General features: G+C 40.7%; 4 protein-coding genes across 7 annotated transcripts in view; 1 reads left to right on the top strand and 3 right to left on the bottom strand.

Moving 5' to 3' along the window:
- LOC134818808 (ribonucleoside-diphosphate reductase large subunit-like) overlaps nt 1–26976 on the bottom strand; it is a 124851-nt gene that overhangs the window by 61219 nt on the left and 36656 nt on the right. The window lies entirely within an intron of this gene.
- LOC134818812 (ubiquitin thioesterase OTUB1-like) lies at nt 857–26233 on the bottom strand. 4 transcript variants are annotated; one of them, XM_063828469.1, is made up of 9 exons: nt 26144–26233; nt 25151–25286; nt 24952–24970; nt 16756–16874; nt 14070–14154; nt 8657–8713; nt 2621–2761; nt 1477–1645; nt 857–1377 (listed from the first exon to the last, which is right to left on the bottom strand). In XM_063828469.1, exons 1-9 carry the CDS (start codon nt 26154–26156, stop codon nt 1352–1354), a joined length of 765 nt encoding a protein of 254 aa, XP_063684539.1. In that variant the 5' UTR covers nt 26157–26233; the 3' UTR covers nt 857–1351. The 4 variants fall into 4 exon arrangements, with proteins under 4 accessions (XP_063684539.1, XP_063684541.1, XP_063684538.1 ...); XM_063828471.1 differs by having other exon boundaries at nt 25151–25283; nt 26144–26197; XM_063828468.1 differs by lacking the exon at nt 24952–24970 and having other exon boundaries at nt 25132–25286.
- LOC134818810 (cholesterol 24-hydroxylase-like) lies at nt 5892–8498 on the top strand. Its single transcript, XM_063828466.1, has 3 exons — nt 5892–6009; nt 6916–8414; nt 8445–8498. Exons 1-2 carry the CDS (start codon nt 5933–5935, stop codon nt 8351–8353), a joined length of 1515 nt encoding a protein of 504 aa, XP_063684536.1. The 5' UTR covers nt 5892–5932; the 3' UTR covers nt 8354–8414; nt 8445–8498.
- LOC134818811 (dolichol kinase-like) lies at nt 11363–13125 on the bottom strand. Its single transcript, XM_063828467.1, has 2 exons — nt 11532–13125; nt 11363–11496 (listed from the first exon to the last, which is right to left on the bottom strand). Exon 1 carries the CDS (start codon nt 13122–13124, stop codon nt 11679–11681), a length of 1446 nt encoding a protein of 481 aa, XP_063684537.1. The 5' UTR covers nt 13125; the 3' UTR covers nt 11363–11496; nt 11532–11678.

The following is a 26976-nucleotide window of genomic DNA, read 5'->3' as shown; positions in this document are numbered from 1 at the left end:
GCCCAGTAACATGTGCAGTGTCAAGTTATTTGTAATTGTTTATTGTTATTTGATAATTTCGAGAAGAAAGTGCGCTACTTCGAAAAAATCTAAACGTTTGACTTTGATGGATGATACTTGTCTAAATTTCTTCGAAATAGCGCTCCGGGTCAGTCCATTATGCATTAACAATGGACCATCTAAACGAGTATCATTATGATTGATCATTCGTCATTATCTTGGAGGGCTTCGCCGCTTCGACGCGCTGCGCAAACTATCATTCCTACTTCAGTACTTTGCATAGAGATCGTTGTTATGAGTATTGCTGAAAGCACAGTGTAAGGCCTACACGGACCGCCTCTAACTAGCCAATCCCTGTTTACATGCCGTGTAGCAGGGGACTAGAAAGAGCTAAACTAGTAAGCGGGGCATAGCCAATACACTATACTCCCATCATTGAGTATATATCATTAATTTGCAGAGCAACGATCTGGAAGGGTTGACATCGTTAATCAAGTCATTAACTACAAACTAGCTTAAGTTAATTTATTGCTTGCTTCTCTCATATCACGGATAGAAGCTCGAAAATTTTACCCCAATGTATCTCAATTTATTTTGTCCCGCTAATGGCTGAGCAGGACCTTTAATTTGATCACATTCCTATTCATTTCTTCGTTAATTGTGTAGAATCGAGTATTCTTCATTTGAATTAAAAAATGAATGCAGGGTTCGAATAAAATCAGATAAATAATTTTCCTGGTTTACTATCAAATTTTACCACTGTTGAGAGAAATTAATATTATTGTACGTTGCAAAGTAGTACAAAGTAAGGTACCAACATCAATAATATATCATACAAATAAGCACAACATTTCGGTTTCAAATCGCAAATCAAGCGGTTAATTCTTATCGTAGATAATTACTTATTACAAGGATCATTAATCTGGAATGATAAAACCCGTTCGTATTTCCCATTACCAACCCGTTGGTTTAATATTCCCTCAATAAATCAAACAATCAGAAGAATTTACACCTAGGGTCCGAGAACTGATGGAATACAGATTACTAAAGATAACAACAGATAAATACGATACTTATTCCCGTAACCAATCCAAAAGAAGTTAACAAGCTGTAAGTGTAAAGGTGGAACAAATCTAGTGAAACCGAGATATGTAAAGAGCTGCAATATTAATACAATTATATGCACATAAAAACCTGCCTCTACACCTCAAATAATAACCGTGTCAATGTTCAGGAGAACCTCTCTTCATCCGCTACTGACAATTGTCACAGAAAACTCCTTATATGGGCATCACGTGGTGCAGATCTCTGATCTGTGATGAACTTCACGAATGCCAACAAGCTCTGGAGATCAACCGTAGAGTATATCATAGTGACCTGCACAAGACGTTATGAGGTGGTTTTAACAGTAAAATTCTCACTGATATGGTTTTACAGCACAACTGAACAAATGAGTGATAAAAAGAAGGCACAAACCAGGTCTATAGAGTAGAAAGACAGTAGGGTTAGAGCCGTCAGGGATAATCAGCTCTGAAGGGCTTCCCTCTGACCTGTCCACATACACCAGCTTCAGAGGAAAACTCAGGCAGTCAGTCAGGGCTTTTATCTGTAGGTGATCCGCTTCTCTGTCGACTGGCATTACTTCCTGGTACGGGGTTTATTAGAGGGGGGGGGGGACATTACTTCCTGGTGCGGGGTATATTAGTGGGTGGGGGGGGGGGGGGGGGGCATTACTTCCTGGTGCGGGGTATATTAGTGGGGGGGGGGGGGGCATTACTTCCTGGTGCGGGGTAAATTAGTGGGGAGGGGCATTACTTCCTGGTGCGGGGTATATTAGTGGGTGGGGGGGGGGGGGGGGGGGCATTACTTCCTGGTGCGGGGTATATTAGGGGGGGGGGGGGGGGGCATTACTTCCTGGTGCGGGGTATATTAGGGGGGGGGGCATTACTTCCTGGTACGGGGTATATTAGGGGGGGGAGGGGCATTACTTCCTGGTGCGGGGTATATTAGGGGGGGGGGGGGACATTACTTCCTGGTGCGGGGTAAATTAGTGGGGGGGGGGGGGGGGCGCCCATCTATTACAGCAAATATTGCTACCAGCAATTAATTTGTAGTTTCCAAGGACTAGGCACAGTACAATTTTGTGTTAAGCAACACTATGGTTACCATGGTTACCATGGTATTGGTTACCATCATAGTTTGGTGATAGGTCTTCTGGTTATATACTGAGAACTGCGCGGCGTACACACCACCCCAATCAGCTGATCGGCATGTTAGTGTGTTATTATGTAGATGTATTAAATAATAATTTGACCTATCTCTTCGCTTGTTTGCTTTGGTAAATTTTCCGATCACTTAATTATTCACCTGATAAATTAGACGTCACTGACCGAGAGACGTGATGACTTTATGATTGGAACACTAAGATGACATGTAATGGGGGGTACCAATGGCATAGAATGGAGACAAATGGCATAAAATTCATCAAATGGCATAGAAATTTCATGGCATAAATGGAAATTTTGTTTGGCCAATTCTCCATAATGCCATTTATGCCATTGGTACCCCCCCCCCATGTAATTTGTTACAGTAAACAATTTGTAACAGTAAGAGCACGTACTTTGTCACAGAACTCCTTCATATCTTTGTAAAGTCCCTCAACGAAGGGAAGGTACTCGTCTGAGTCCTGTTGAAGTTGTCCGGAAGTAAGCAGACGCACGTACACCACTAAGTAGTTAGACATTCCTTCGTTGTTAAACGTCTGAAAACGTACACACGTGTTTATTGATATTTGTTATAATCAAAACGCGGATTTTAAGATGAACAAGTTGCAAAGTGAGGGTTTTAGTTAAAATATCTAAAATCATTATGTCAAATGTGTTTCATTTAATATATGTATATCAAATAACCTTATCGGCCGTTAAATTACCAATTTTTAGTGAGTGAATGAATTTGTCGCACATATTTTGAATGGTATTATATATTTCATGTTCAAGAGTTTATATTCAAAATAAAATTTTCCCAAATTATTATAAAAATGGGCTCGTTTTTACTTTCTGGAGCTCACCAACTCTCGACTCAACAGTTAGTGAGCTCTATAAATAACAAAATGCCAGCTTTATTAACGAGGTAGAAGACATAAGGTGGCATTACCACAGGGGACAGTACTTTAACAAACAATCATATTTCCAGCGTACAATCTGTGGACTGGTTGGATCACGTGATCACGATAACATCCAAAACCATTATTTTTTTGTTGGGGACCGGCCCGAAGTACCAGCCAATGTTTACTCAAAAAATAATATATATAATAAGTGTTATCAATTCAAACTCAAAACTCACACAAGATAAAATCCCATTAAAACGATTAAAATGTATATAATGGAGCTTGTCGAACAAACATAGCTGAGCACATATAAAGTTGCCTTTAGTTGAAATTATCATATTAATGCGCTTTTAGAGTTGTTAGAGTGGAAACAGGCGCATAGCTACGGCTAGCTTAGTCATGGATCTGACGACATTCCCGTCTATATAACTTCCGCCCCGGGGTTTGAGACTTGGAATACCTCAAGGAACCCATAAAAAACAAATTTGGCTTGGGTAGAAATTTTGGCTATTGGGCAGTTTTGCACAATTGACCACGCCCTTTTTTGGCGCTTTTGCAACTTTAGAATCAAAATAACTCCGCTTCTAATTGGAATTAGAAGCTCAGCTTGGCTTTAAAGTTGTTCAGAATCATCACATTTAGGGGGGTAGAGCATAATTTTAAAGTCAACAGACATCGGGTTGTTGAGTTATGTGACCACACCCTTATTTACCCTCGCGAGTCATGATTTTCACACTAAATACGAGATATCTCGGCTTCTGATTGAGCTACGTGCTCATCCTGGGCATTAAAATGTTCAGAATCATCACATTGAGTAGGGTAGACCACAATTTCAAAGTCCTCAGATGTCAGGTTGTTGAGTTATTAGGCCCCAACCTGTTTTTACGCTCTCGCGGGTAGCGATTGCAGCGCTTAAAATCAAAATAACTCAGCTTCCAATTGAAGTTAGGAGCAAAACTTGGGCAGCAAAATGTTCAAAATCATCACATTGAGTGGGGTAGAACGTAGTTTCAAAGTTCTCAGACGTCAGATTGTTGAGTTATTAGGCCCACACCATAATATTTACACTCTCGCGAGTCGCGAGTCGACACTTAAAATCAAAATAACTCGGCTTCTGATTAGAGTTAGGAACAAAATTGGGCATGTAAATGTTCAGAATTATCATATTAAGTGGGGTAGAACGTGGTTTCAAAGTTCTCAGGCGTCAGGTTGTTGAGTTATTAGGCGGAACCCTATTTTTATTCTCTCACGAGTCGCGAGTCGACACTTAGAATCAAAATAACTCGGCTTCTGATTAAAGTTAGGAGCTAAACTTGGGCATAAAAATGTTCAGAATCATCACATTGAGTGGGATAGAACGTAGTTTCAAAGTCTTCAGACGTCAGGTTGTTGAGTTATTAGGCCCACACCATAATATTTACTCATTCGCAAGTCGCGAGTCGACACTTAAAATCAAAATAACTCGGCTTCTGATTAGAGTTAGGAACTAAACTTGGGCATAAAAATGTTCACAATTCTGGACATTTCTATGCCCAAGTTTTGTTCCTAACTCTAATCAGGAACCGAGTTATCTTGATTTTAAGTGTCGACTCGCCACTCGCGAGAGCGTAAATATTATGGTGTGGGCCTAATAACTAAACAACCTGACGTCTAAGGACTTTGAAACTATGTTCTATCCCACTTAATGTGATGATTTTGAACATTTTCATGCCCAAGTTTAGTTCCTAACTCTTATCAGAAGCAGAGTTATTTTGATTTTAAGCGTCGAATCGGGACTCGCGAGAGCATAAACATTTGGGTGGGGCCTAATAATTCAACAACCTGACGTCTGAGGACTTTGAAACTACGTTCTACCCCACTGAATGTGATGATTGTGAACATTTTGCTGCCCGAGTTTTGCTCCTAACTTCAATTGGAAGCTGAGTTATTTTGATTTTAAGCGCTGCAATCGCTACCCGCGAGAGCGTAAAAACAGGTTGGGGCCTAATAACTCAACAACCTGACATCTGAGGACTTTGAAATTGTGGTCTTCCCTACTCAATGTGATGATTCTGAACATTTTAATGCCCAGGATGAGCACGTAGCTTAATCAGAAGCCGAGATATCTCGTATTTAGTGTGAACATCATGACTCGTGAGGGTAAATAAGGGTGTGGTCACATAACTCAACAACCCGATGTCTGTTGACTTTAAAATTATGCTCTACCCCCCTAAATGTGATGATTCTGAACAACTTTAAAGCCAAGCTGAGCTTCTAATTCCAATTAGAAGCGGAGTTATTTTGATTCTAAAGTTGCAAAAGCGCCAAAAAAGGGCGTGGTCGATTGCGCAAAACTGCCCCATAGCCAAAATTTCTACCCAAGCCTAATTTGTTTCTAATGGGTCCCTTGAGGTATTCCAAGTCTCAAACCCCGGGGCGGAAGTTATATAGACGGGAATGTCGTCAGATCCTTGACTAGCTAGCTATTCCAAAATTTTTAAAATTTAACGACTGTTATCAGTCGCATAGCGTCATGCCGTTTTTGCTGGCGAATTGATGGCAGTGTAACTGAGATGCAGTGAAATTGATTATATATCACGTGAGTGGAATTATAACGACAGAATTTAATAAATTGTGTGTATAACAGGCCCAAAGTTGTGGAAAACTCACTCATAATTCGTAACGCGACCTCAAAGGTCACGCTGTGCTGTAAGTACACGTTTTGAAGAAATTCGATGAAAATTGTAAATCTTATTATCACTCATATTATATGCACAATTCCAATATTCCGCATCGTATCGAATTTCAATTCTTGGAACATTCATTTTATCGTTGTTCAGACAAAATATGTTGGTCCCTATTATAGCGGGGACGTGCTGTGCTTATCTTATTTACTGGATCTTGTGGATTGCATATCAACATCAGTAAGTAGCAGCAAATAGTTACATTACAGTTTACACAGGGGGGGGGGGGGGCCATGACATTTAAAAATTTAAAAATTTAAAAACCCAATTTTTTACAAAATTTCGACCTTAAAGCAAAGTACGAAATAAGTTAAATCCAATATTCTTCTAGAATTTTGATATTATTTCGAACATTAAAAAGCCAATTTTGGAATTTTTCCTGGAACCTACTTTTCTCCAGTGTTTATGTTACCTGATCATTATGAGCCGAAAATATTTTTCAGAGCCTAGCCCTCGAGAATTTTTCCTGAAATTAATGAAATTTCTGATTGATATCCGGCCAAGCACCTTCTAAACTACTAACTATAGCCAGATATCTGATCGATTTCTTAATTTTATCACTATCAGAGTGAAATTTAGTGGAATTTGAATTGCAAAATTGTCGAATCTAGTAGCCTGGTATGAGCCTCTAGTAGCTTGGTATGAGCTTTGAGTAGCCTGGTTCGCGTAAATAAACATGTTAGAGTGCCCAAATAAGGTGCCACATACGTAATTCGATTACCAAAATTAATGGCATAAAATGGAGAACAAAGGTTTTTCCATTTTATCCATAGAAAAAGTCTCCATTTTATTGGCTCCCCCCATTACACGTAATAACAATTATCATACACTTACATATTAAAATATATTTACATATTAACATATATTTACATAATATCTAATAAGTTAGCTCAATGATTCACATTACACACACAGCAAAACATTTTAATAGGTCATCAAGTTCACAGAGAAGTGTTAATTTATATGGGGAATGTAAATGTGGCATTATGTTCGGAAGATTTCGTAATTATTAGTATTATAATTAGTATTATCGTTGAATTGCCTCGAACTACTGATATATTTAGTATTGATCTAATCTCATTTCAGCAAGTGTTCCCACATTCCAGGGCCGGCGAGAACTAGTTTCCTGTTCGGAAATGCGGCTCTCCTAAAGTCGGGAGTAAGAAGAAGGGGTAACTTAGGAAGTTTATTCCATGAACTAACACTGGAATATGGGAACGTGTTCATCTTGTGGAGAGTAACAAACCCCACAGTTGTTACAGCTGATTTACCAGCTGTTAAAGAGTACTATACTAATCTCAAGCTCTTCAAGAAATCCATGAGTCTAGGATTCCTCGGATTGGGTAGCATTGGAAAGACGAACTTTATCGGGGAACACAGCATCCTCTCAGATGCAGGGGGATCCAACTGGGAAAGAAAGAAGAGGATTATGGACCCAGGGTTCAAGATATCCAGACTGCAGAACCACATCTCTAAATTCTACCTGATTGGGGAGCAGGTAGTGGAGGATCTGGAGGCCACCCAACTGAAGGACGGTTTTGTTGAATTCACTAAAGTAATAGCTCCCTACACCATCCACGCTATAAGCTCCGCTGGTTTCAGCGTCATTGAAGATGAGACCCTGCAGGATCTAAGTGAGGGTGCCACCACTATAGCTGACTTCTGGGTCAGCCAGATGAAGGAGTCTCCTCTAAGAAGAACAAAACTTGCGGCAATGTTAGGAATGGACAGTCCTGCGATACCAGCTGCGGAGAAGCAGCTGAAATACGTGAGGGAACTGGGAAAGAAGCTGGTCATGGAGCGTATTAACAGTGGCAAGTTTAATGGGAAAGGAAATGATGCGCTTGATTTCGTGATAATGGCGAATGAAGAGAACGGACAGTTGAACATGGAGAGATGCCTGGACGAGTTCATGTCAATATATGAGGCTGGTAACGTTACCACGGCAACAACCCTGTGTTTTGTAATAGCGGAGCTGATAAGGAACACAGAGTACCTGGATACACTGATAAGGGAGGTGGATGAGATATGGGCTGGGAGAGGTATCACCAGTAGTAGTCCAGATGAGGACGTAGTGGCTGCTCTCAAGGATATGGTATACCTAGATGCTGTTCTGAATGAGACGTTGAGGAGACATCCTCCTGTTACTGTCGGAATGAGGATTCTTCAACAAGACATGAAGGTACTGGACTACATGATCCCAGCTGGAGTCTCCTTCTCGGTTAGTCAGCAGGTTCTTCATCACCACCCTCAATACTGGAGCAACCCTGACATCTTCAATCCGAATAGATTCCTGGAAAACAGCAAGGATATCGTTCCGTTCACTTTTGTTCCCTTTATCGTGGGTCCCAGGAGATGTCTTGGTAAAAACTTTGCAATCTTGGAAATGAAAGTGTTCATTGCAATATGGCTGAGCAGACTAACGTTTGAGAAGTTACCGGGAACAGAAGAGGAGATTGTAACGGAGCAGAGTTTGCTGGTGAGGATGTTAGACAGTAGAACTATCGTTAAAATGAGATGTTAAATGTATCAACATTTGTAATTATGTATTATTAGTATAATTATGTATAATTATGTATTATTATGTATAATTATGTATAATTATGTATTATTAGTGCTCAGTAAACAGTTCTTGCAATAATATCTTTTACTTTGTAAATTGTAATCTTAAAGATGCGCGAATCAACGGTTAAACTATTGGTGTTAAATACAAGTAGTTGAAATTTGGGCCGATAAGTTATTTAAGGCATTTAGTTAAATAACAAGGTACATGTATTTAAATAAGGTATTTGAAAAAACAATTTCTGATGAATTGTAATTAGCTTACCTCCATCAAAGACTCGTAGGTTCCACTATCACAGTGGTTTTTCAGCGTCTCAACAAACTGAAATATTGTTTGGCGTTAATGAAGAACAAAATTACTCATCATAGTTATTCGTTAAGCTGTGATTTAGAGCCTATCTTTCCAATTTTAATAAATATCATTTATTGTTATAGGGTAAAGCACATAATTTTGTCATTTTTTGGCAATTTTCCGACTGCCTGATATAAACCATGGGTTTTAACCTCGTCTGAAATTCCGATTTAGATGAAACCTCCACCATGTTATAGTAGACAGTCTAGGCAAGTTCTAACACAAAAATGATCGAAATTGCTGGGGTTGAAGATGTTCAAAAAAATTATTTTGAAAAAATGACAAAATTAGGTGACTTTACTTAATTTTGTCACCCCGAACCTAATTTTGTCACCTGAAGATTGTGCAAAAATTAACCGTTTCTCGGTATTTTAGACTACCTGGATGCATCATTCGAGCGCTTTTTTACCAACGTTGACCTCAAAAATCCCAAAGATATGATGTTTTCATAGTTTTGTAGCTTGATGAAAAGATGACAATTTTTGGGTATCTAATCTTAGAAAATAGCCCCCAAATGCCCCTGAAACCACTGGCATCTTGAAAACTTTCTATGAAGCATGAATCAATATTGGTTACTGATTCACGAAACTATATTTACCAATAGCTCTTTAAAACCCAGAATTACAGTATATTTCTCGGCGAAAATATGCTATTATAAGTGTTTAAATGCTATTATAAGTGCCTTATACATATCCTATGGGCAAAAAAACTTCAGAATAGTTGTATAAGGCCATTTTCAACACAATCTGTGATTTACAAGAAATTTGAGAAAGGTCGATTTTTTTGACAAAATTAGGTACTTTTGGCAAAATCGAACCTAATTTTGTCACCCTCTGTAACTTGAACAATAATTGCGCTAGAGACTTGAAAATTTGTACGTATACTTCTGCTGTAGAAGATATTTGAAATATGCAATGGCATGAAGCTAGCTCAATTACTTTTGAAATAGCAATAAATCAAAATTTTGAAAATTCCTTAAGAAAACTTTAAGGATCTTATTTATTTTTCGGGTTAACAGTTTCGCCTTCATTTTTGACACAGATGCAAAAGAGCTAGAAACTTAAACTTTGTAGGAGCAGTTTCAGCAAAGTCTAAGCTTTCTTTTTATACACAAACCTTTTCTTTCAAGCTGAAATTCCGAGCCGAGGCAGTTTTTCAGAGCAAAATGACAAAATTAGGTACCCTGACAAAATTACGTGCCTTACCCTACTAAATTTGAGCTTGCGAGACTTGTCACAATTCGTATTAGTAAATTTTCCAGACAAAAATCAAAATCGTGTGTTCTGTTGAAAACAAATAATAAAAACAGCTGTCGGATTATTATGTCAGAATGACAACAATAATAACAATATTAATATTATATTTAAAGTGGATTTATTACAGAAAGACATTCAAAAATTGGGCAAAATTGAAAAAGGGCCGTTCACATATTACGACAGCAATACTCGTCAGCAAGTTTACAAATTTTTATTGTGGAAAAATTTTAGCGTCAGAACTTTGAAACCCCGCCCACTGTTACTATGGTAACTACACTGTTACTATGGTAACTACGCTGATTACTTTGAAACCCCGCCCACCTACGCTGATTGCTACCCAGTATGAGATATTGCTGACGTAATACGTGAATTCCTTTTAATAGATTCAAGCATTTTCAAAACAATCATCACATTTAAGTTCGATAATGTCGGATGTTTAGAATCCAAAAAAGATCAAAAGTATCATTAAATTAGCCTGGATAATTAGCCTGGATGCTTGAGGGACAGGGTCGTTCCAATATGGATTCAACCTCGAGACATTCTGTAGGATTTTCCTAAACTCATATTGTTAAATTATCATTAACATAAATATACAGGGTGGGCCAAAAGTCAGTACGCATACGTTGGGTCTTATACCTCCGCCGTCTTTTATATTTGAGAGTTGTTGCTTTGCAGATGGCATAGTGTACCTACTTGTTTGAGGATTCCGTCGCCAAAATTTGAAAATTCGAATATTTTAGACCACGCCCATTCAATATTAAAACACCTATATTGTTCTCTGTGAACATGTTGGACGCCTAATTTTTTCTGAGACGGTAGATTATTACATTTTGCATCTGATCTGAAAAAATGATGTGAAACAGATTAGAAATGACAAAGTTATCAAGCGATTTGTGTATCTCGTTAGCAAAATTGATTGGGTGATTATGTGACACCGTGACATTCCCATAATGTTCAACGGGGTAGTTACCGGGGTCACCTTATCACGTGATTAGGTAAGCCAATCACCTGATCACACGTAATGAATAAACTCGTTATGCTTCGTATCTCGGTCATCTGAGAAGCTATAACTCTAATTTTTTCACGACAAACGTAATTCGAATGGCCAAACACAATTCAATAAATTTTAGCTCGATCCTACTATCCAAATTATCAAATAAATGCGAAAATGAATCTTCATTGGAAAAAAATGAACACGAATATTTTTCGAGTTGACAAATTCCCCGAACCAGTGGTGGTACTAAGTTATACCAGAAAGAATTATTTCAATTGGGTACTCAGTGAATGAGCTATAAAGGCCAACGTATGGGTACTGACTTTTGGCCCACCCTGTATCAATAATAATAAGTCATATCTTAACTACAGAAATGGATCTTTTGGGACTTTAATTAAGTTAATGAATCCCTATTTTCAAAAAAGCAGCTATTAACAACCGCGAATTTGTTTCAAACTAAAATATCATAAGCTATCTGATATACTATCCAAATGGTAACTACACTGTTACTATGGTAAATATCCTAATGACCCTAGACAGAATGCAATATCATTTAAACTTGAATTTTCCACACAAAACACACATTAACTTATCTTTAACCCCATTTAATAATAAGATAAAGAAAAAAAGAAGAAAACACGAAATTTAAAGTTACATTGACAAGCTCCTCACTCTCACAGAACTCTCACAGAACAGCGAGACACAACACAGCGTATATCGGAATAATGAGATTATCAATATCCTGAGTGTAAACCTCCAATAAACTAGACAATATCATGACACTCCCGAGGATGAGCGCGTCGTTAGCCCCCCTAGCACCCCACTTAAGATAAGGTCCTATCAGCACCATGAATAGAGCCTGTCCGGCTATGTTCCCCAGTAGACCCTCCACTGTTTTGTGAGTGCCGGGCAACTTGACACGCCCAAATGCAGTGCCTATCAGAGCTGCACACGCGTCTCCAACCCCAATGGTCATGACTCCGGTGTACGGTAAAACAGATTGTAGGAATGTGGTAGAAGCCCGGGTTGTCAGCATTTCGACAGAAAATGTCCCAAAACGAGTCCAAACAGGTATCGAGAGTCCGATAAGTAAGTAAAAAGGAGTTAAAACCAGGGGCTCCACATCCTGGGACCCTTTGAACTTTAGAAGTTGCACTCTGAGGAAAGTAACACCTCTACAGTACGCTACTTCACAGAAAAACATGACAAATGTCAGAGCAGCACAAGCGGTGGAGAGCAGCTGAGGACAGGTTGTAATACCACTCACAAACACGATGCACACAAACACGTGGTATACTTTGCGTTGTACATGCAGGTTCAGGCCAGGGAAGGGGAATAGGGTGAACAGCAGAGCTAGCCCAGAACAAACTGTCCAATTAGCAACTAGATACCTGTGATTGTTCAAATTAGCTAGGGTATCATGGAGGATGTGCTCTATTCTTAGGAAGTGGCTCGCCATGTTCTTGGAGAAAATCACAGCAATCCAAGCAAAGAGAGCTATCAGGATCAAGATAGTGTCTCTGTCCAGCTGAGGGGGCAGAACAAGATAAACTGCAATGGAAACGAGACAGAGGAGCACAAAAAGCGAGGAGCTATCAAATATGGCCTTGTAAACCGCGTAGGATAAGTAGGTAGTAGCGAGCACGTACTCGCTAACACTAAAACAGCGCCTCACTTCAAATAGTACGATAGTTATCAGGCACATGAGCAAAAAGAGAAAAACAAGCAAACCACAACTGGGTCCTATCAACAAGATGAGGGCTATGTTGGTCGCTAGCACGTGCAATGAGTGCTCCAAGTGTCGGTTACATTCTTTACTCACTCCAACAAACATGACCGCTAAAACTCCTGAAACTAGAAACTCGTGGGGCACTTTGCCTTCAGGCAGTGAGTTAGCGACAAGGGTTAAAATAATGGCAGACAATGGCGGGCGCTTTACCCTGAAGTCCTCATAAAGCTTCGGCTTGGAGCGGACGATGTGAAACTTGGTGAGGTACCAAACAGAGAACGTAGGCTGCAACATGGAAACGAGAAGAGTGAAGTTTTTAAGGTAGATGAAATGATGGCAGGTAGGGACCTGTAGAACCATTAGGAGAGAGTAGAGACTCAGCTCTACTATCTGAGATAACATCCTACCTAGTGAGATATATCAGTGTTAGTTAAATAATGTAGATTACTCCTATTCACGATAGTTCAGGTCGACCATCGACGCCTCTTGTCCACATTACGGTTGTGGTCATTGTCACTCGATCGATCGCAAGCAACGCGCGCGGAATTGAAATCGTACTAAAACGCGCGTCAAATTTGCGCTTTACTCATCACAAAAAATTGCTCCGCTGCTTCCAATTAAGTCGTCTAGTAGACTTCTTGTGACGAGGCCCGGCAGTTGTCAAATTACCTAAGCAGCAAAATTAAGACCGTCATATTTTTGCAAATAATATGGGCGGTGATGCCTGGTTACAGCTGTGGTCGCCATTTCAACTGTACAATTATACGCTTTCTATAGAAACATATTTAGACAGTGTTGTTGCAAAATAATTTCAGTAGAAAGTGAACTCCATGTTTGAAGTCAGTTTCTTTCTAGGAATTAAAAATGTGAGATGATATGGAAAATATGTAAGTTGGAGTTGCAACATTCCTTTTAAAGGTATTGCAGAATTAACGGAATGTTCCAACGAATTGGCAATATTTCATGTTAGTCTGTTTAGTGCCCGTTTAAAGAAACGGTCACAATTTGTCGATACATTAGGTATGATACCTAGAATCACAGGCCCTTGAATTCCTTGATTGTAGCTGCTATATAAACTGCAAATAAACGGGTAAAATTAGTGAATCTCGGAGTTACATAATGCATACTTAGTGCCATACGTTAATAGTTTTGAAATGTTTAGTACAATAACAAATAAACTGAATACAACTTAAAGTTAATTGTCTAATGTTTCGGTGATATCTAAGGAACAACTTTAAATGTTTCCTCCGAGAAATATTTTAATGCAACATTAAAAGATTATGGAAGTGGTCCATTAAATTACACTAATTAATTAATTAATTAAATTACACTACTAAATGTACTCACAGTATCGTGAAAGTCCTCAGTAGTAAAACTTGGCATCCCTAACTTTACCAACCATGCTAATGTGGTGTCCAGCTTTTTGTATACCCTGAAATTAAGTGATATGTTGGAAAAGTTTCAGAACTGAAAAGCTGAGACGTTATGTATTAAGCCAACTAATTAATTACACAAGAATTATAATATTTTCCAACAGGTATTATTGTATTATAAACATACAAAGAATGTATGCACATTGCACAAAGTATTTATCCAACGATTTTGGATGTCAAATTTTATATGATTCCACTGTGAAAAATTGAACAATCAATCATCATATTATTGAAAAGTGAATAACAAACACTTTGTGTACAAAATAAGTCAGAGAATGTGAAAATTGGACGTAAAATGTGGAAAATGGTAAAATGTGGAAATGCAATTCATAATTATCAGTTTTCTCTGGCCCACCCTGTATAATATCATTTAAATGAAAATAATTGGAAAGATAAGCTAAAAACGCCACGTCTTCAACAACAAATATAGAATTTGAGAGGTCTGACAGCAGAGATTTAAAAATACGACCGATTCACCGATTTGTCGAAGTAGATATTGTTAATCAGAGCTATTTGCATATTTTAACGAATATACTAATGCGTTTTAAGCAATTATTCCTGCAGCAAGGTATGCAAGAATTATGCGTTACAAAATATTGTCAGATAAATTTCAAATATACTGACACATATTCAATATTCATCAGTATATTATTTACGGTAATTAGAGTTGTATATAGTGTTACAAATACCTGAATCTATTTATTAATATTATGCTTGAATATATTGCATAGTTTGTTACATATTTTATCTCACATTTGCAGTGACAATCTTCATCTTACTTTTCAACATCTTGGAATTTCACAAACTAATGTGAAAATGACCAAACAATAAATAAGTCAACAAACATTAAATAAGTCGTCATTTTCATCATTAAAAATGATTATCTTAATATAATGAATGACGAGAGATTTACCCTATAAGTTGAGACAATTATCTAATATAAGAGAGTGAAGAAAACACAGTCAGCTCATTAATGAAAGCTCCACTGTAAAGAAATGAACAGAACGTAAACAACTTTATACAATATAACTTTATTACAACTTTACAACAGTAGCAGAGACTAAATTACAAGATTTAACAAAAACCAAAGCAAATGTGCAAGAAATGTATTATAATGTTACTTTAGAAGTCTCACATGAAGACTTACAAACTAGACATATAACTAAATATGCACAGAATAAATACAAAATATGTAAAAAATAAATACCATTAAGATACATTAACTACTTGTGTAATGTGTAGCTAACTACTTTTAATAACCTAATTATCGCCGCTTTATCTAACTATAAACAAAACAATATCGGGCTTGATGAGGATCAAGTGATATCATGTAAGCCAAAAGCTAAGTATATAACTTCAACCTCCGTGCCGGAACAAATAAATTGCGGCTAATTTAAATAATTTTCGTAATAAATTGACAGAGGATTAAATTCTAAAATATGCTTAGAATTATGAATAATGTTTATGTAGATGCAAAGTTTCTCGATTTAATTGGCCTGGTTTAAGAATTGTCCGGTTATGAAAATGTCCGCGATTTATTGTTGTGTTGTGTTGGGGGGGGGGGGGGGGGGGGGGGGGGTTGTGTTCCACAAGCAGAGTCAGTTGATAAGGAGGGAACAAGTAGAATTATATAACGGTATTTAACGTGTGATAGTTAATACTCAATTAATACGTAGTGGGCAGGATAGTAAAAATTACAACTCTCCCAGGTGCTACTCCGCAAGCAGCCGTTCCCTTGGTGACGTGGTGCACCTTGTCAGCTGCTCAGACTCTAATTTTACAATTTAATATTCCTTGTAACTTAACAGAGATCACAATAATATAATGTTACTTTATCTTACTTAATGTTATAATTTTACTAGCTCTAAGTAAATTAAAGGAAATTAGTGATGAATTTTAAGATTAACGAACAGTAAGATCTAGTACTTATATAACTCAAGTAACGAACAGTAAAATGTAGTAAGAATGCTGACTTGTCTGACTCAATGAGTTAGTTATCTAGTAACTAAGTAAATCTATATCTCTCCGACCAATACAACAATGAGATGTGACGAAATGTAAAAGTAACCAATACAACATTCAGAAAAGTCCTTAAGGAAACATCGACAAGGCTTAATAAAGGTATAGAGCGCGAACAAACTAAGTCTGAAAATGTACAAATACTAAGATATTATGGGTTCCCACGAAGTTAGATCCGCACAGCTGGTGCTACTCCGCAAGCATCCAGACATGTTAGAATCGTACAACTGTGAGCGGGAATGAGGGATCTGTGAGTATTAATACAGCCCTAATTATCTGATTTATTACACCTGACTTGATATTGTGAACCTAGTTACATGTTATTGGGTGAGATAGTACCAAGATATGAATTATAGTAGTAAGCATAATGGTACTTATCAAGTTATCACTTATGCCCGGTACTTAAAAGTAAGGCACATGTTTTTCCGTATATAACTCTCTTTTTTTACCAAGATAGGAATTATTGTCTGATCCAGAAAGTCTGAGATAATCCAATATAATCCAGAAACTTCTAGAACAAAAACGTAATATCAAATCCAACAAAGGATTAATTTAATTAATTAAATTATTAATTTACGCACTTTTCCTTCAGAGCAGGATCTTTCTGGCAGCTATCAAACAGAGTGTAAGTGTAGGCGCGGTAAAAACAGTTACCATCTCCTCGTACTCTCCGGATATTAGTGTAGCTCTTAGATAGGTACTGAAACAAGGTTAGGGTTAAATTAACGATATTTTATTGTGTACGCTAATTTAACAATGTAGATATTCAATACGCCATGTATAAGTGTATTATATGAAGTATTGTATACTCTGCGTGTATTTACTCTATGAAATGTAAAATATCGAAACCAGAGATCTACCGGGGCCGGGCATGAGTACTTTTTTAGCCGGGAAAGGAACTGTCTTAGTGATTGTATGCATATTATCATGAATATGTAATTAGTTAATTAGGTAATTAGTTTGGATGACAAAGCGTAGAATATGGTTATAAGATAAAACCTGAGCGAGAATTTAAAGTCGGCGGAGTGCTGAAAATATTAATACTTAAATAATTGTACGTATAGAAAATAGTAAACTGTTTAAAATCAGTTGAGTTGGTTAGTCAGTCAACATACTCACAAAATGAGTACATGAAAATTCTGCAGACTAATTGGTATGTACATACATTCCGTAATAATTGCATACATTCCACGTGTAGGTACTGTTAATTATGTTGTATAATTATGACTATAATTATCGCATATACACGATTTAACGTGCATTCTAATGTAACGTTAGTGTATTTTGAGTAGTGCTACTGGTAAGTTATATTATTCATAGCGTAAACTGTGTGTGTAGTTGTGTACACACTCATCCCCTCGCTTTGTGAATATCATTACCATTTTAACATCTACTTTCTAAATCTTAGAGTAAGTAGCGAAAATTGTGAGGAGAAATATTGCGGAATATATCCTGGAATCTGGCCAACTTCACCGTTAAAATAGTGAGGAGCTGTTTTGTTATGGTGAGGAGGATTGTGAGGGTAACTAGCGCTGACAGAACATTTAGTACTAAAGCTACATTAAGTACTAAAGCTACATTTAGTACTAAAGCTACATTAAGTACTAAAGCTACATTTAGTACTACAGCTACATTAAGTACCACAGCTTGAGAAGCTGTGTTATTTACTAGTAATTATATTCATCACGTCCCGAACTAGAGAAATCTTACTACGTAACCTGATACAGCTTCATTAGTAATGTTAATGTATTGAATAGGTGTATAGGGGAGGTTGAAGAATATTGGTTAGATAGAGGCATAGAGCCCCCCCTCCTCTTCCTACACCCCTGAGATAGAGGTTAAGAGATAAAGCCCCCTACCTCCCCTCTTCCTACACCCCTGAGATAGAGGTTAAGTGATAGAGCCCCCCCCCTCTTCCTACACCCCTGAGATAGAGGTTAAGAGATAGAGCCCCCCTCCTCTTCCTACACCCCTGAGATAGAGGTTAAGAGATAGAGCCCCCTACCCCCCCCTCTTCCTACACCCCTGAGATAGAGGTTAAGTGATAGAGCCCCCCCTCTTCCTACACCCCTGAGATAGAGGTTAAGAGATAGAGCCCCCCTCCTCTTCCTACACCCCTGAGATAGAGGTTAAGAGATAAAGCCCCCCTCTTCCTACACCCCTGAGATAGAGGTTAAGAGATAGAGCCCCCCCTCTTCCTACACCCCTGAGATAGAGGTTAAGAGATAAAGCCCCCCTCTTCCTACACCCCTGAGATAGAGGTTAAGAGATAGAGCCCCCCCCTCTTATTACACCCCTGAGATAGAGGTTAAGAGATAAAGCCCCCTACCCCCCTCTTCCTAAACCCCTGAGATAGAGGTTAAGTGATAGAGCCCCCTCTTCCTACACCCCTGAGATTGAGATAGAGGTCAAGAGCCCCCCTCTTCCTACACCCCTGAGATAGAGGTTAAGAGATAGAGCCCCCCTCTTCCTACACCCCTGAGATTGAGATAGAGGTTAAGAGCCCCCTCTTCCTACACCCCTGAGATAGAGGTTAAGAGATAGAGCCCCCCCTCTTCCTACACCCCTGAGATAGAGGTTAAGAGATAGAGCCCCCTGCCACCCCTCTTCCTACACCCCTGAGATACACCCCTGAGATAGAGGTTAAGAGATAGAGCCCCCTGCCCCCCCTCTTCCTACACCCCTGAGATAGAGGTTAAGTGATAGAGCCCCCCCTCTTCCTACACCCCTGAGATTGAGATAGAGGTTAAAAGCCCCCCTCTTCCTACACCCCTGAGATAGAGGTTAAGAGATAGAGCCCCCTCCTCTTCCTACACCCCTGAGATTGAGATAGAGGTTAAGAGCCCCCCTCTTCCTACACCCCTGATAAAGAGGTTAAGAGATAGAGCCCCCCTCTTCCTACACCCCTGAGATTGAGAAAGAGGTTAAGAGCCCCCCTCTTCATACACCCCTGAGATAGAGGTTAAGAGATAGAGCCCCCCTCTTCCTACACCTGCACCCCTGAGATAGAGGTTAAGAGATAGAGCCCCCCTCTTCCTACACCCCTGAGATAGAGGGTAAGAGATAGAGCCCCCTCTTCCTACACCCCTGAGATAGAGGTTAAGAGATAAAGCCCCCCTCTTCCTACACCCCTGAGATAGAGGTTAAGAGATAAAGCCCCCCTCTTCCTACACCCCTGAGATAGAGGTTAAGAGATAGAGCCCTCCTCTTCCTACACTCCTGAGATAGAGGTTAAGAGATAGAGCCCCCCTCTTCCTACACCCCTGAGATAGAGGTTAAGAGATAGAGCCCCCCCTCTTCCTACACCCCTGAGATAGAAGTTAAGAGATAGAGCCCCCTCCTCTTCCTACATCCCTGAGATAGAGGTTAAGAGATAGAGCCCCCTCCTCTTCCTACACCCCTGAGATAGAGGTTAAGAGATAAAGCCCCCCTCTTCCTACACCCCTGAGATAGAGGTTAAGAGATAAAGTCCCCCTCTTCCTACACCCCTGAGAGTGAGATAGAGGTTAAGAGATAGAGCCCCTCCTTTCCTACACCCCTGAGATAGAGGTTAAGAGATAGAGCCCCCTCCTCTTCCTACACCCCTGAGAGTGAGATAGAGGTTAAGAGATAGAGCCCCCTCCTCTTCCTACACCCCTGAGAGTGAGATAGAGGTTAAGAGATAGAGCCCCCTTCTCTTCCTACACCCCTGAGAGTGAGATAGAGGTTAAGAGATAGAGCCCCCTCCTCTTCCTACACCCCTGAGAGTGAGATAGAGGTTAAGAGATAGAGCCCCCTCCTCTTCCTACACCCCTGAGAGTGAGATAGAGGTTAAGAGATAGAGCCCCCTCCTCTTCCTACACCCCTGAGAGTGAGATAGAGGTTAATAGATAGAGCCCCCTGACCCCTCCTCTTCCTACACCTCTGAGAGTGAGATAGAGGTTAAGAGATAGAGCCCCTCCTCTTCCTACACCCCTGAGAGTGAGATAGAGGTTAAGAGATAGAGCCCCCTCCTCTTCCTACACCCCTGAGAGTGAGATAGAGGTTAAGAGATAGAGCCCCTCCTTTCCTACACCCCTGAGATAGAGGTTAAGAGATAGAGCCCCCTCCTCTTCCTACACCCCTGAGAGTGAGATAGAGGTTAAGAGATAGAGCCCCCTCCTCTTCCTACACCCCTGAGAGTGAGATAGAGGTTAAGAGATAGAGCCCCCTCCTCTTCCTACACCCCTGAGAGTGAGATAGAGGTTAAGAGATAGAGCCCCCTCCTCTTCCTACACCCCTGAGAGTGAGATAGAGGTTAAGAGATAGAGCCCCCTCCTCTTCCTACACCCCTGAGAGTGAGATAGAGGTTAATAGATAGAGCCCCCTGACCCCTCCTCTTCCTACACCTCTGAGAGTGAGATAGAGGTTAAGAGATAGAGCCCCTCCTCTTCCTACACCCCTGAGAGTGAGATAGAGGTTAAGAGATAGAGCCCCCTCCTCTTCCTACACCCCTGAGAGTGAGATAGAGGTTAAGAGATAGAGCCCCCTCCTCTCCGTACACTCCTGAGATAGAGGTTAAGAGATAGAGCCCCCTGACCCCTCCTCTTCCTACACCCCTGAGAGTGAGATAGAGGTTAAGAGATAGAGCCCCTCCTCTTCCTACACCCCTGAGAGTGAGATAGAGGTTAAGAGATAGAGCCCCCTCCTCTTCCTACACCCCTGAGAGTGAGATAGAGGTTAAGAGATAGAGCCCCCTCCTCTTCCTACACTCCTGAGATAGAGGTTAAGAGATAGAGCCCCCCTCTTCCTACACCCCTGAGATAGAGGTTAAGAGATAAAGCCCCCCCCTCTTCCTACACCCCTGAGATAGAGGTTAAGAGATAGAGCCCCCTCCTCTTCCTACACCCCTGAGATAGAGGTTAAGAGATAAAGCCCCCCTCTTCCTACACCCCTGAGATAGAGGTTAAGAGATAAAGCCCCCCTCTTCCTACACCCCTGAGAGTGAGATAGAGGTTAAGAGATAGAGCCCCCTCCTTTCCTACACCCCTGAGATAGAGGTTAAGAGATAGAGCCCCCTCCTCTTCCTACACCCCTGAGAGTGAGATAGAGGTTAAGAGATAGAGCCCCCTCCTCTTCCTACACCCCTGAGAGTGAGATAGAGGTTAAGAGATAGAGCCCCCTCCTCTTCCCACACCCCTGAGAGTGAGATAGAGGTTAAGAGATAGAGCCCCCTCCTCTTCCTACACCCCTGAGAGTGAGATAGAGGTTAAGAGATAGAGCCCCCTCCTCTTCCTACACCCCTGAGAGTGAGATAGAGGGTAAGAGATAGAGCCCCCTCTTCCTACACCCCTGAGATAGAGGTTAAGAGATAAAGCCCCCCTCTTCCTACACCCCTGAGATAGAGGTTAAGAGATAAAGCCCCCCTCTTCCTACACCCCTGAGATAGAGGTTAAGAGATAGAGCCCTCCTCTTCCTACACTCCTGAGATAGAGGTTAAGAGATAGAGCCCCCCTCTTCCTACACCCCTGAGATAGAGGTTAAGAGATAGAGCCCCCCCTCTTCCTACACCCCTGAGATAGAAGTTAAGAGATAGAGCCCCCTCCTCTTCCTACATCCCTGAGATAGAGGTTAAGAGATAGAGCCCCCTCCTCTTCCTACACCCCTGAGATAGAGGTTAAGAGATAAAGCCCCCCTCTTCCTACACCCCTGAGATAGAGGTTAAGAGATAAAGTCCCCCTCTTCCTACACCCCTGAGAGTGAGATAGAGGTTAAGAGATAGAGCCCCTCCTTTCCTACACCCCTGAGATAGAGGTTAAGAGATAGAGCCCCCTCCTCTTCCTACACCCCTGAGAGTGAGATAGAGGTTAAGAGATAGAGCCCCCTCCTCTTCCTACACCCCTGAGAGTGAGATAGAGGTTAAGAGATAGAGCCCCCTTCTCTTCCTACACCCCTGAGAGTGAGATAGAGGTTAAGAGATAGAGCCCCCTCCTCTTCCTACACCCCTGAGAGTGAGATAGAGGTTAAGAGATAGAGCCCCCTCCTCTTCCTACACCCCTGAGAGTGAGATAGAGGTTAAGAGATAGAGCCCCCTCCTCTTCCTACACCCCTGAGAGTGAGATAGAGGTTAATAGATAGAGCCCCCTGACCCCTCCTCTTCCTACACCTCTGAGAGTGAGATAGAGGTTAAGAGATAGAGCCCCTCCTCTTCCTACACCCCTGAGAGTGAGATAGAGGTTAAGAGATAGAGCCCCCTCCTCTTCCTACACCCCTGAGAGTGAGATAGAGGTTAAGAGATAGAGCCCCTCCTTTCCTACACCCCTGAGATAGAGGTTAAGAGATAGAGCCCCCTCCTCTTCCTACACCCCTGAGAGTGAGATAGAGGTTAAGAGATAGAGCCCCCTCCTCTTCCTACACCCCTGAGAGTGAGATAGAGGTTAAGAGATAGAGCCCCCTCCTCTTCCTACACCCCTGAGAGTGAGATAGAGGTTAAGAGATAGAGCCCCCTCCTCTTCCTACACCCCTGAGAGTGAGATAGAGGTTAAGAGATAGAGCCCCCTCCTCTTCCTACACCCCTGAGAGTGAGATAGAGGTTAATAGATAGAGCCCCCTGACCCCTCCTCTTCCTACACCTCTGAGAGTGAGATAGAGGTTAAGAGATAGAGCCCCTCCTCTTCCTACACCCCTGAGAGTGAGATAGAGGTTAAGAGATAGAGCCCCCTCCTCTTCCTACACCCCTGAGAGTGAGATAGAGGTTAAGAGATAGAGCCCCCTCCTCTCCGTACACTCCTGAGATAGAGGTTAAGAGATAGAGCCCCCTGACCCCTCCTCTTCCTACACCCCTGAGAGTGAGATAGAGGTTAAGAGATAGAGCCCCTCCTCTTCCTACACCCCTGAGAGTGAGATAGAGGTTAAGAGATAGAGCCCCCTCCTCTTCCTACACCCCTGAGAGTGAGATAGAGGTTAAGAGATAGAGCCCCCTCCTCTTCCTACACTCCTGAGATAGAGGTTAAGAGATAGAGCCCCCCTCTTCCTACACCCCTGAGATAGAGGTTAAGAGATAGAGCCCCCCCTCTTCCTACACCCCTGAGATAGAGGTTAAGAGATAGAGCCCCCCCCTCTTCCTACACCCCTGAGATAGAGGTTAAGAGATAGAGCCCCCTCCTCTTCCTACACCCCTGAGATAGAGGTTAAGAGATAAAGCCCCCCTCTTCCTACACCCCTGAGATAGAGGTTAAGAGATAAAGCCCCCCTCTTCCTACACCCCTGAGAGTGAGATAGAGGTTAAGAGATAGAGCCCCCTCCTTTCCTACACCCCTGAGATAGAGGTTAAGAGATAGAGCCCCCTCCTCTTCCTACACCCCTGAGAGTGAGATAGAGGTTAAGAGATAGAGCCCCCTCCTCTTCCTACACCCCTGAGAGTGAGATAGAGGTTAAGAGATAGAGCCCCCTCCTCTTCCCACACCCCTGAGAGTGAGATAGAGGTTAAGAGATAGAGCCCCCTCCTCTTCCTACACCCCTGAGAGTGAGATAGAGGTTAAGAGATAGAGCCCCCTCCTCTTCCTACACCCCTGAGAGTGAGATAGAGGTTAATAGATAGAGCCCCCTGACCCCTCCTCTTCCTACACCCCTGAGAGTGAGATAGAGGTTAAGAGATAGAGCCCCCTCCTCTTCCTACACCCCTGAGAGTGAGATAGAGGTTAAGAGATAGAGCCCCCTCCTCTCCCTACACCCCTGAGAGTGAGATAGAGGTTAAGAGATAGAGCCCCCCTCTTCCTAAACCCCTGAGAGTGAGATAGAGGTTAAGAGATAGAGCCCCCTCCTCTCCCTACACCCCTGAGAGTGAGATAGAGGTTAAGAGATAGAGCCCCCTCCTCTCCCTACACCCCTGAGAGTGAGATAGAGGTTAATAGATAGAGCCCCCTCCTCTCCCTACACCCCTGAGAGTGAGATAGAGGTTAAGAGATAGAGCCCCCTCCTCTCCCTACACCCCTGAGAGTGAGATAGAGGTTAATAGATAGAGCCCCCTCCTCTCCCTACACCCCTGAGAGTGAGATAGAGGTTAAGAGATAGAGCCCCCTCCTCTCCCTACACCCCTGAGAGTGAGATAGAGGTTAAGAGATAGAGCCCCCTCCTCTTCCTACACCCCTGAGAGTGAGATAGAGGTTAAGAGATAGAGCCCCCTCCTCTCCCTACACCCCTGAGAGTGAGATAGAGGTTAAGAGATAGAGCCCCCTCCTCTTCCTACACCCCTGAGAGTGAGATAGAGGTTAAGAGATAGAGCCCCCTCCTCTTCCTACACCCCTGAGAGTGAGATAGAGGTTAAGAGATAGAGCCCCCTTCTCTTCCTAAACCCCTGAGAGGTTAAGTGTGCCGGCGGGGGGGGGGGGGGGGGGGGCCTTAAGTGTGAGGGTTGTAGTACCCGTCTAACAGATACACTAAATATAACAACAGTCGACTGGTAAATAAAAAAGTAATACCTGATCACATACTGTAAATATGCTTTAACGTAATGTAAATAGGTTGCATAAATTCATTTATGACACAATGTTTCATTCAGTTATATTTTAATCTTGGGAATATGAAAATCAAACACCAGATATACAGAGAAATAATAATTAATTAAATAAGTTAACAACCTCTATTTTAGCGAGGAACCTGTATTGGGAATATTAAAATCAAACACCAAATATACAGAGAAATAGTAATTAATTAAATAAGTTAAAGACCTCAATTTTAGCGAGGAACCTGTATTGGGAATATTAAAATCAAACACCAAATATACAGAGAAATAATAATTAATTAAATAAGTTAACAACCTCTATTTTAGCGAGGAACCTGTATTGGGAATATTAAAATCAAACACCAAATATACAGAGAAATAGTAATTAATTAAATAAGTTAAAAACCTCAATTTTAGCGAGGAACCTGTATTGGGAATATTAAAATCAAACACCAAATATACAGAGAAATGATAATTAATTAAATAAGTTAAAAACCTCTATTTTAGCTAGGAACCCCTCGTTCTGAACGTATTCCGGCTTCAGGTTCTCCACTGGTTCAGGTTCACTTACAAGAGGTGATTTACAGGCGATATCCTTGGTAATCTGGTCCATTTGGGCGATAATGTTCTCATCATGCAGCATATAATCTGCTGAAATGTTTACAGTATCAACTATCATCATTAGTTATTTTTACCTAGCTAACAATAAATCGTATAAATTTGTAGTTCATCAAGCTGATTAACTAAAAATACCAAAAGACTTGGACACTAGTAAAGAAGTAAGATAGTGAAAGTTGTTCAGAGATCTGATTTATCACTGCTAGCAGGTGATTAATTATTGACTGTGACAGAAACATGGCCCAGCCAGTATTCTTGAAGTCAGTTACAATATTTAGCAGAAAAGGGTTTAGATACTTTGAGCCCAGACAGCTCTTAGAGGTAGCATTTGGTAAGGGCAGTAAATTAACAGTAGTATAATTTGTTGAAATTGTCGCTGAATCGAATGGATGGCTCTAACTTCAATTTATATCAGTTTCTTCTCGTAGTGTTCGTACCTTAGCGTCCACCCCAGCAATATAATGCCAGTGTGGATAGAAAGGACGAAGTGGTGTTTGCAACGGGAACGCTAATGATCTCATTAAGTAAGGCATCAGAACTAAGTTGCTATTTAAATTGTTCAAAGGTTAATGTGAAAAGGACACGTTCTTATGGAACATAGAAAAATATTTCCCTGTGTTTGAAATTGTATAACTGAAACCTAAGGAATCACAACATTTTCATGTCCTGAAGGTCTCCCCAATGTTGTAAACGAAATATTTATTTAAAGTTGCAATTTTTTGTAGAGGTAGAATTTTAATTTTTGTAACTTCAAGAAAATTTTAAATTGTTCTTGGATTTCACACACGTTAAATACAGGAAGAAATGCATAAAAAACCATCCCTCCAGTCCAAGCCAGAATCGTTTCCCTAATCAAACAGCGAGAAAAAGATAAATTGTAAAAGACATACCTTCAGCAGTCATCTGTTGTTATCTTTTATCTCTTATCAGACAGGCTAAAATTAAGTTTTGATTAAACCAAGGTTTAGGTTGTATTTTCTTTTCTGTTGTATGAACAATAACTTGAATTGCTGAGATCAATGATACAAATTCCTCTCACTTACACCCCATAAGTTTCATTGCCAGGATTGCTTTAAAAAACGTCAATTTTCAGTTCACAAGATATAATGTTTGGGGTACAGCCCCCCTTCCATTCTACATTAAAGTTGATATAGAATGTTAGAAATACCTAAAATTCTATATCAAAATGAGGGACACTTCACATTTAAGTGATGTGGCCCCTAAATAGCAATATCCTTCAGTTTCGAATGCAACCCATTTTTCGGAAGGTAAACATGCAAGTTGAAAAACAGTATTTATCTTGAAAAGTGCATATTATAAGCTGTGAATCTATTCAAAAAGTAATGCATGAGCAATCAGCCAGCTTGTACACAAATTATGCGTAACCCACTGCCCCGCTCCTATTGGCATCCAAGTTTTTGTTGCCTGCTTGCGCTATATATTAATCAGATTTATAAGTTGCATCTTAGCTCCGAATATTTTTTCAACTTACCTCAAGCCCCAATTAACCCCAGCCATTTTTCCCCAAATGGGGTTTAGAAGTTAGCATACATAATGTGAACAAACAATACCCCAATTTACAACATACCCCGATTTACTGTATTCTTTCCCCCAAACTGTGTGGTAAATCGTAGTATAAGTGTATCTTGAACATGAAACATTTACAACAATAGTCCTATCAACAACACAAGTTGTGGAACACAGTTGTGGAACACAACAAGAA

Source organism: Bolinopsis microptera, chromosome 7 (genome assembly GCF_026151205.1).
Source record: "Bolinopsis microptera isolate Bmic1 chromosome 7, MBARI_Bmic_1.0, whole genome shotgun sequence".
Taxonomy (NCBI): Eukaryota; Metazoa; Ctenophora; class Tentaculata; order Lobata; family Bolinopsidae; genus Bolinopsis; species Bolinopsis microptera.
Note: the sequence above shows the minus strand (reverse complement) of the source record. Positions and strands in the feature narration are given on the sequence as shown.